The sequence below is a fragment of the Crocodylus porosus genome, unplaced genomic scaffold (assembly GCF_001723895.1).
Source record: "Crocodylus porosus isolate Cpor-Errol unplaced genomic scaffold, CroPor_comp1, whole genome shotgun sequence".
Taxonomy (NCBI): Eukaryota; Metazoa; Chordata; order Crocodylia; family Crocodylidae; genus Crocodylus; species Crocodylus porosus.
The window spans coordinates 12,800,101-12,810,261 of record NW_017728951.1 but is presented as its reverse complement, the minus strand read 5'-3'; the positions used below and the strand labels follow the sequence as shown (position 1 = coordinate 12,810,261).

The following is a 10,161-nucleotide window of genomic DNA, read 5'->3' as shown; positions in this document are numbered from 1 at the left end:
TAAGCTAAGCAAACTGAAGTACCGTATGTATTTAAAATATAATACACCTTCAAAAAAAAAAAACAGTAAACTACTAGAAAACAAACATTTAAAACCTTAAAATCTGACAGATAAACTGACTGAAAAATCACACTGAACAAAATTTTAAGTAACAGCTTCTGTGAACTTGATTATTATTTTTAAACTAACCTCTTCCTGTTCAAACAACAAACAAACCATTCAATTCCATGTAGGAACCAAGTACTAAGGCAAGGAACATTTTTACCTGTTTGTGAATGAGTAGGATGTGCACAGAAACCCGATTAACTCTTTCTAACAGACTAATTTGAGAAATACAGTGCCACCCTCTACTTTAAAATCCTATTTTACATGTTGGGAAACAGAAAAGGAGAGAAATTAAGGGACAGTCTTGATGTCAAAAAAAAAGTCTGTGGTAGAGCTGAGACGTAAACCAGATTTCATGAGGCCCAACCCAATACTTAAAGTTTCTTTTGTTTTTATGCAGCAATCACTAATCTACTTGGGTGGCCTTGAAATATTAGTTTTTAGGAAGCATCATCAGCAGCATGTGTGCTATAACCCCCCCCTGCTTTTTGTTGGCTCTTGGAGGTTCTCAGAGTTAAAATGCTATCTATCTGTCTCAGTTGTGGGTACACAAAGGGCATTTATACACATGCATTTTTGCCCTGTGACACCAGAAATCCACTTTAGAACAGACCTGATTAATTGAGTTTGCTCCACACACAAACTGATGCGAACTGTGCTGCATCGTGTGCAGTTGTATAAGTGGCAAAACGTGCATCAGTCAGCGCACAGAAAATGGCAGCGGTACACTTTTGAACTAAAATACCCCCGATGTGTTTAAGTTCAAGAGTGTGCTGTTGCCATTTTCTTAGTGCTGATGAGCATTTTGCCGCTTATACAACTGCAAACAATGCAGTGCCGGGCACTTTTCAAAGCGCCCAGCGCTGCGCCGCTTGCATCTATAAAAATACCCATACTCATTAGCACAGAAGTAAAAAGCTCCATCAACTCTACTGGCTCACCCAGACAAAGTCTGAAGTGTTAATTCCAAAAAGTTACTGTAATGTCCAATCATGAATATAAACTGTTACCCATGTGCTGCTCTTTCTGTTTAGATGGATGCAGCTCCATATCTTCATCTTCTTCATAACTCCTCTTGTGGCGACTTGGAGTATATGATGTTGAAGGACTAACTCGAGCCTGACTTGCACTAATATATGCGTAAAATGAAAAATTAAGGACAATACCATACCAAGGGAAAAGTCACACAATGTGTTTTATTTGCCAAATACTAAATTACCTGCTCTTATTTGGAAATATATTAGAATAAAAGGTAGCAAGTTGTACTTGGATGCTGGCCACCAAGGCTTATTTAAGTTTACTTATTAGCCATCTTCCTACATAGTGAGTCCACATTTTAGCTGAGAACAGAGTCCAGATTGCTAACTCTTAAGGTGCAAATAGATGTCGTCGTTATCTGCCCCCAAATTTGCTATGGCGGCATACGTTGCAAGCAAACAGACATCCCCTGTCCTTTGTCATACTCCAACTGCCTAACAATGTGCACGACCCCTTATTTAGGAGGACATCCTTGCTTACTGCATGACTCAGGAATTACCATGCAGGGGATTCCTAGGGCATGTTCCATGCTGCTGTGCCCTGATCTAGAGGAACCTCTGCTTCACACTGCCACATCTCAGACAGCATTTCAGAATAACTTAGGCTAATAACAATGTTAGTCATACTTAAAACTGAACTTTAAAAAAATCTCATTTACATTTACCATTTATGATTCTTTTGCATTTCTCTCAACTTGACAAGTGAGCAAACAGAATCAGTTTAATTTTTCTACAGTGTAGTTCACTTTCAGGTTTTCACTGAAAGGTTGTAAACATGACAGGGACAAGAAACCCTGCATTCAAATAGAACATTTTCCCCTAGAAATTTATAAATATAATAGAAACCTCTCTACTGATGCTCACTTTTTTTTAATGCTTTGCTTTTTAAGGCCAAATGCTGAAACTAGTTTTAAAACAAATTCTTAAGTCAAAATCAGAGGTGTCAAGTCAAAATGACAAGATTAACTATTGATTTGCCTATCATTTTAAAAAAATGCAAACTAGCTTAAATGTTTTAATCCCTCCTACCCACACAGAAGGAAGACGTATGTAACATTTTCCAAAAAAAGTATCAATAAGCTGAAATTCTACCAACTGTTCCGCATAGTCCGACATCTGCTTGCAAGAAAGAAAAACTGAGGTTGATTTATTTTCTAACACATTTGCTGGACTGGTTTAAGAAAGGACAAGCCACACCTCAACTTCTTAAAAATATGCTCCTTGGAGAACTCAGATTTCAAGGAAGGTTAACTTGCCATGTTACCACAGCATGACAGTGCATCTCTATAGGTGCTTTATAATATTATTAGATGCCCCCATTAGATACTGTAGTCCCAATTTATTCAGAGAAACCTTAGTGGAACATAAACCAGTCTAAAAACCTATTGTAAAACTACTGACTTTAAATATTCCTTGCTCACTCTGAGGTGTTTCAACATAGCAAAGTTAGTAGTTACACGACAGTTGAAATTTATGGATCAACCAACAAGGGGAATATCAACTGATAGGCATGTCATATGGTATTTTTTAAACATTTTCAAATAGAGACCAACAACAATAGTCAACCACTTTGTGCCCATCCATTTGAAAATCTAGCCCCAAATAGTTCCCTAAATAGCAAAGAAGGCCCCCAAATCCATATCTTCATTCATCTGGCATATAGTACTCCAAAGTTTTTTGTTTTAAGACAGTTAGCCATTATCATCAAAATTTCCCTTTCACCTCAAAATTGAAGACATTTTAAATATACTGTTTACTAACAAAAAATTGTATACTATATCACAAGCTTGCCAAAAGATATTTCTTTCACCCATGCTGACTCTCCAGGCACTGGAACGCAGTAGAAGGTCTGTCTCTCTGAAGTGACTGTTTGTGAAGAATTTAAATCTATTTCCTGATGAGGCTAGGATATCAATAATAACGATAGAAATGTTAAAAAAACAAAAATAAGGTCATAGCCTTAAGTCAATTCTATAGACAGAAAAAATAAGATATATGTTCTTAGTTGTGAGTTACAGTCTGGCATCTGTAGTCTCAAACTATTTCGGTGCTTTATAGCATGCAGACTGATTTAAATTCTTGTAATGTAACTCCATGTTTATTCTCCAGTAGTTCTCATGGGATATTTTTTCAGGACATATTTTGCCAGTGGCCCAATTTCTTGGTAAAGAATCACTGGCTGAAATATTAAAGGCTGATCACATATAAACAACATCAGCAAGTGACACTAATTTAAAGTAGAAATAGACACATCTTGCGACTTCTTCAGGAGAAATTCTCTGCTCCCCAAACCTGGAACTCATCTAAATCCCCAAAGCAGTATTTCTAGGAGTCAAGGTGAAGGATTCCAAAATAATTAATGTTACACTTATATAGTTTAAAGACAGGAAATGGATGTAAAAGAACTGGCTTGCCAACGACAAAGATTTAGCATAACTCTTGAGCCCCTTGATCTTAGAAGTGCACCGATATATCGACTGCAGATTGGACTGGCATCGATAACAGGAAAACTAACATCATTAGCAATCGTTTTCTTTTTTGGCCGGTAATGTTACCAATAAATACCACATGCAGCCACAGCACGCACGTGGCCACAAATGCAGCCCAGCGGTTTGGAGAGCAGTGCCTGACCAGTAAGTTTGTGTTGGAGGAAAGGGGTGTGTGTGAGAGGTGGGGGATGGATCAAGGCCCCCACAATGAGAGAAGGATTGGGACAGGTGCTGCCCAGCCAGGGTGGTGAATGGGACCCTGGGGCTAGGAGAGGGATGGAGCTGTGGGAGGCTTGTCCAGTGGGCGCTGGGGGGTGGGGTAGCTCCTCACTGCTGTGCGCACCCCCAGGGGAGGCATGGGGTCATGTGCCTTCCCCCCCACCCCTGGTGCATGGGGCAAGGGCAGGCTGCCTGCTGCAGGCTCAGGGCCAAGAGCTGCATCAGCCTCTTCCCGGCAGCAGGGTTGGGCCAGAGCTGTGCTCAGGGAGGACTCAGCTGCATGGGGTGGTGGCACTAAGAAAGGCAGTGCTGTGGGCAACTTAGGGAACAATAGCCACCTCAAAATTCCCCATACCTACCCCTTCCAGTGCCGCTGCCAACACCCACCCCACGCAGCTGAACCCTCACTGGTCCTGCCCCTTTGCCTGGAAGAGGCTGGCACAGCCCTGACCCCAAACCCGCAGCGAGCAGCCTACCCTTGCCCCACGCACAAATCTGAGCGGGCATACTCCCTTCAGGGTGCGTGTAGTGGTGGGGAGCCGCCCCCCTCTCCACCCCACTGTGGCTCCATCCCATTCCCTGCCCCAGGGTCACATTCACTGCTCTGGCTGGATAGTACCTGCCCCTACCCACTCCCTCCCTCAGAGTGGGGGGCCCTGATCTGCCAGCTACCCCCCTTGCGCCGCCCCCCCAAGACTTATTGGCAGGACGCTGCTGTCTAAGCTGCTGGGCTGCAATCCTGTAAATTGGCTTTTGGATTGGTATCAGCCAATATGGCTGGTTAATAATCAGTCATCAGTATCTGCCAAAGAAAATCTTTATCAGTGCACCCCTATTTGATCTACATCTCCCTCCCAACTTCCATCCTGCCCAAAATACTTAATAACACAAATGACACCTGACACAAGCAAAAGGGAAGGCAACTGTGTTCACTTAATTAATTTGATGGCTCATTGCATGTTTTATTGCAGGTTACTATGTGGAAAAGAAAATGATCATCTCAAATTAAATGTTTCAATTTAAACATTTAAACTCTAGCATTTATACAAGTATCACTTACCCCACATTCTGCTACATCTCTATATTTACCAAAATGCAAAACCTGTAAAACAGAAAAACCATAGTTATTATGTTCCTTCCAGCATCCTGAATTACATAAATGACGAGTGCGAACAGAAAAAATGCAGTCTGAAGTCTTTCCAAAAAACCCACCTGTATAAACTTGTTCTGTTTCAAGAATTTAAAGGGAGAGAGAATGATCTTTTAATTCCTGTGGATTTTACATGCAATAACAGTTCCACAATTGTATCTACTTGTAACAGATCACAACCAAAAAAGGAACAAAATAGCAAATCCTCAGTGTGAACTAACATACATAAACTGAATTAATATTTTGAACTTTTGGGTAAGTAAAAGGTTCAACTAAGTAGGCAGAGAAGTACAAAGACTAAAATTAGGGAAATAGTAAACTTTTGTCTTAGTAATGAATCTGTGTTCTACTTACACGTGTCCTGGTATTTGTGTCAACTGTTTCATAAACTCCCATGTAAAATTCTGGGTCAAACATATCTTGAACCATGCAGCGGAATTTGACTAAACTGTTTGGCTTCAGGTAATGCAAAGGGACATCATTCAATGATGGAACCTTTAAGAAGCATGAACAAGCCTCAAATTAATATTTACAAAAACCTCACATTTTTATACTAGTTATTCAAGATAAAAATCATGGGTAAAGATAGATACTGCAAAAATACTTCCACATGTATCAATTCACTATGGCACTTCTTGCTATTCACTTACTTGTCTCGAGCACTCAATTAATGTAAGAGCAGTAAGGAATGGACAGGATAATTGATAAGTCAGCTATTAACTTTAAGATTTTTTGTTCACTTTACCTCATCTATTGTCTTACCCAAGACTGTTTAAGAAGTCATATTGCTTTCTGAAACTTTTGTAGATACTGCTATAAGTGACAGATAAGATTAATATAAAGAGACAGACAAAATAATTTCTCAATTTTGTTTTGGTTGATTTGATCCATCTGAAAGCAGTTTGCATCCCAGTTCACTAACTGGAATGTCAGGTGCACTCTTATGTTGCTGTTCCCTACCGTTTGAAAAAAGGGCTCATCCAAAAGTGCAGTAAAACTAGAAGTGTAACTGAAGAGCGTGGAAGGCAAGTTCAGAAAGGGACTGGACCAATTTTTGGCAGTGCTGTTATTGGTCACTGTCCTCCTCCCCGTCCATTTTAATGGGGGAATCAAACAAGCCTTTACAAACCCTTTCAACGAATGTTAATGAAATATGCTTTATCAATTTATTTAAATTAACTGGTTTTAAAACAAAATCAAGTTGACATATCTTTGACTAAATTTTATTTTCAAATGATATCCTACTGAATCAGGTTCAGCCCCAGCTCATTCTTGCACTATCTACTATTACCCATTTAATATAAAATCTCCTCTTTCTTGTGCATTTTAAGACTGACCCAGAAAAAAAAATAAACTGGTAAGTGTCGCATTCTTCATCTCACCAAATTTGTCCGGCTTTCTTCTGGTCAGCACAAATTTAAAGTTTCACATACTGTCAGACACACAGAAGACATTTTTCCAAATCATTACTTTTTGATAAGGAAAAAAACAACTAGGAATACTGTAATAAGCAACATGAAAAAGCCACTGCCATCTCACAGCAAAACAAGCAAACGTCTTTTCTGGTACTCAAAGCATTCACACTTTCAAAAGAAACATGTAGGGCATGCTTCAAGGTAATGGAAGCTTATCTGTACAGGAAATGACCCTGGGAAAAGACAAGCGCATGGCTTGTCCAGGCAACCAATCTCCAAATTACTGAAATATCAGTACTGTACACCTTTCATTCAAGGTCTATTTGATTTTCTGAATCAGTTAACTGCATTGTCATATTGGGGAAAAATACATTCAATGTGAAGTATAGTTACTAGAATTACAATCATAAAAACGGTAACCACTGACTGAGCATTCACAGCATAATATTCACTTTTTTTTTTTTTTTTTTTTTAGTAACTGTGTCCAACTTAAACTTTAACTCAGGGGTCCCACACAGCTGTATAAGAGAGGAAAAGACAGATTTTATTCCATCCCAGGTATTAGTAATGCCTAGCAGTTCTGTCGGTTAAAAATGCAATTGGTGATAAAGTTTTAGTTACAAAATGCTTTTTTCCTTGAAGCACAGGATTCTTGGTTCTCAATGTGTTTTGATATGGGGAAAATACTTGTGTTTGTTGTTGTGGTTTTCTTTTTACTGAAAAACTGAACATATTTAACTTGAGGGCCAAGAAATCCAGAATTCCATAATATCATTTTTATAGTCATCCTTCAGAGTAGACCAAAAATTTTGGAATCAACCTGACTTTTTCTTGTATTTGAAGATTAAGTACACGTTAGCTGCCCAATCTTTGAATACAGAATAGGGGCTTGGACTTACATAACATGGTTTAGTTTGTAGAAGATTAAAATAAATGATCTCTTTCAACCAAACTAAAATATGAAATTTAACAACTATTTCTCCAATCATTTAAAGCATCAAAAGCTGCAAAAGATCATATAACCTAATCAGTTTAAAAGTGCTTAGCCAGAAACTTCTGGTATACACTTATTTAGCTCTAATTTTAGACTAGCCAGGGCAGATTTTTATACCTTAACAAATACATTGCAGATGATTGCATTTGTCAGCTACTGCCACCTAGTGGATCATAGTACAAAGTACGCTGAAGTCAACTGCATTAGTTTCAAAAGACTTTGGATCAGGATCTCACAGTTTTGTTTTTTGCACAGATTTTTCATATTTCAGTGACTTTGCAGGTAAGCCAAAGTTTGGGACTTAAATGTTCAGTGTCTTCTTCAGCCTGGTATCAGCAAGTTCTAAAAGTGAAAAACCTGGCAAACAATAAATCATCATCACTGATGCAAAAGGAAGGAAATTTAAGGAAAGACTCCTAAACAATCTCACCCAGTTAGTTGCATTATTTTCTTTTAGTTTCTCTCTGAAGTATTCAGTTACTTTTTTCTCCCATTCAGGATTTGGACCACTTTGGGCTAGAAAAAAACAAAAAAAGAACTGTTTTTAGAAAAGCAACTGGACAGTACTTTGGAGTTTTATGTACCACTCTGAACTGGAGTGAACGAAACACAGTTTGGCAAGGTAACAACATTTTTATGGGAGACTTATTCCTGTACACGTGCACATTATGACAATTTTAACACCACACCTTCCTCTGTCTCTTAATTATAACAGCAAGCACACCACTGCCTAATTAAGAAAAGGCTCAAGAACTCGGGACTACAAATACACCACAGAGCAGCAGGCAAGGAGGGGGTGAATCAGTCACCTTTCCTACTTTCTGTGCACACATGGTCACATTTTTGGAAAGTTCGTTTCAGCACAAGTGCTTTTCTAGAAAATAACCAGCCATACATGGATTAATACCAAGTGCAGGATTGGCAAAGCTTTGTCTGTTGGAATCAATAGTGAGGAACCGTAACAAGATCAAAATGCAGAACTGGCAGTGAATGAACTCAGCAAGGGTTTTGCCACATTTTAAAGGTCCCAAATGCATGAGCAAAGTTAAAACTTTCATTTTCAAAATAGTTTCTAACATTGTTTGGTTGGATAAAACCACAACATAATAGAATAGCATTTCTGATTCCAGACAGGAAGACATTTCTGACACTTCTCCCTACTTGCTCGCTGACCTTACACAAACCTCAAGTCGGTCTGAAACCCAACGCAGATGGGGTATCAAACCATGTATACGCGTCTTAAGAAGTCCCTACATCTCTCAGATAGCCGCACTTCCCCTTGCATCTCCATGCCATCTACCTCTGAGGTGCGGAAGCCCTGGCTAGCTAGCTGTTCTCAACCACCTCCTCGGTACACCTCACAGGGTGCAGATAGACACACACTTTACACACCAGGATCCTACAGCGTGGACAGACGCAATAAATTTGAACCTTAAGATCCTAGATGCACGTGCAACTTTAGACTGGCTTCAACTTCCTGGAACATTTTAAAAGCACCCTGGGAAAACCAAGTATGATTTTGAGCCAGTCCTCCCTGAACTGGTTCAGTGTTAGGTGTGGACACAGAGCACTCCAGCTCTCCAGCATCACTCCTCTCAGGGAAGGCAATGGGGCTGCTCTGGAGTGCGGCCAGGACACTCCTGCCCAAAGGTCTATCTATTGCTTGCAGAGATCACAGTCTGCAGGTGTTTCGGGGGGGGAAAGAAAGCCTCCACATCAATTTTGCTTCCCTGCTGGGAAGTGGGCAGGGGGTCTCAGGCTTATTTGAGGGGGAGTGGAGTCAGGGTCTGGGGGAGGAGGGGGACTGAGCACCCGTGCTGGCGGTGGGTGCACGGTTGCATCTGTAATAGTAAAGCTCAGTCAAATGCTGGGTGCCGGGGGGAGGAGACCAAGCCGTTGCACAGCAGGTGCTTAACAGGACAGAATGGGATGGTGGTCAAGACTCACTGCACAGCAGGCACTTAACTAGACAGGCCAGGATGGGGCAGGACGGCGGTCAGGTCCCTGCCCCGCGTGAAGCGCATCAACCCTTCGGTGCTCCGGTGCAGCCGGCGCGGCCGGGGTCTGCACACACCGACAAGCCCAGGAGTGGCTTGCAGCCAACCACCCCCCCGCACTGCAAGCGCCGAGCAGACGCCGCCCCGGGCAGCCTGCTGCATGAGGCCGAGACCGGGAGAAATCCCCCGCCCCACCCTGCAGCCGAGCCGAGCCGGGCCGGGCCAGGCCAGGCCAGGCCAGGCCAGGGAAACTGAGGCACCTCCCACGCCGGGCCGGGCCCACGGCAGCCGCCGCCGGCACGAGGCCGCCCCGCTCACCGAAGAGGCCCTGCACGAGGCGCAGCGGGCTGTTGAGCCAGTCGGCTACACACGGCATGTTGCGGGCAGGCAAAAGCGCACGGAGCCCACCGCCGCCGCCGCCAACTTCCTGCCTCCCGCTACGGCAATGGCGGCGGAGAAGGGCCCCGCCCCGGGCGTGAGGCGCCGAGGCCGGCGCCGCCATCTTGGAGCCGGGCAGCGCTGCGGGCGGAAGGGGCCGCGGGGGCGGTGGCGCCCGGGGACGTGGACGCGGATGCGGACATGGCGGCCGCCAACCCCCCCGGGCCTGGTGGTACTAACCTGCTCTTCTCCTCCTCCGCCACCGAGTTCAGCTTCGCCGTGCCCTTCCTGCCGGTCAGCCAGGCCCCCGCCGACCCGGCCCCGGGGCCCGCTCTGCTTGGCGGAGGTACGTGCAAGGGGGTGTCGATGGGGGTGGT

At 42.8% G+C, this 10,161-nt stretch overlaps 2 protein-coding genes across 4 annotated transcripts in view; one reads left to right on the top strand and one right to left on the bottom strand.

The window, feature by feature from the left end:
• Positions 1–9,844, bottom strand: part of MCMBP (minichromosome maintenance complex binding protein) — a 32,225-nt gene extending 22,381 nt beyond the window's left edge. The window contains exons 1-6 of one of the 2 annotated variants that reach the window (XM_019555799.1): positions 9,725–9,844; positions 7,840–7,925; positions 5,355–5,495; positions 4,911–4,952; positions 2,944–3,045; positions 1,116–1,245 (exon numbers count right to left, since the gene is read on the bottom strand). In XM_019555799.1, the coding sequence (XP_019411344.1) occupies positions 1,116–1,245; positions 2,944–3,045; positions 4,911–4,952; positions 5,355–5,495; positions 7,840–7,925; positions 9,725–9,782 (559 nt within the window). In that variant the 5' untranslated portion in view covers positions 9,783–9,844. Of the gene's footprint in view, positions 1–1,115; positions 1,246–2,943; positions 3,046–4,910; positions 4,953–5,354; positions 5,496–7,645; positions 7,737–7,839; positions 7,926–9,724 lie in introns of those variants that run through there. The other variant, XM_019555800.1, reaches the window with a different exon arrangement.
• Positions 9,845–9,949: 105 nt separating this feature from the next.
• Positions 9,950–10,161, top strand: part of SEC23IP (SEC23 interacting protein) — a 43,656-nt gene continuing 43,444 nt past the window's right edge. For both annotated transcript variants that reach the window (XM_019555798.1, XM_019555797.1), the window contains exon 1: positions 9,950–10,130. In XM_019555798.1, the coding sequence (XP_019411343.1) occupies positions 9,986–10,130 (145 nt within the window). In that variant the 5' untranslated portion in view covers positions 9,950–9,985. The remainder of the gene's footprint in view (positions 10,131–10,161) is intronic.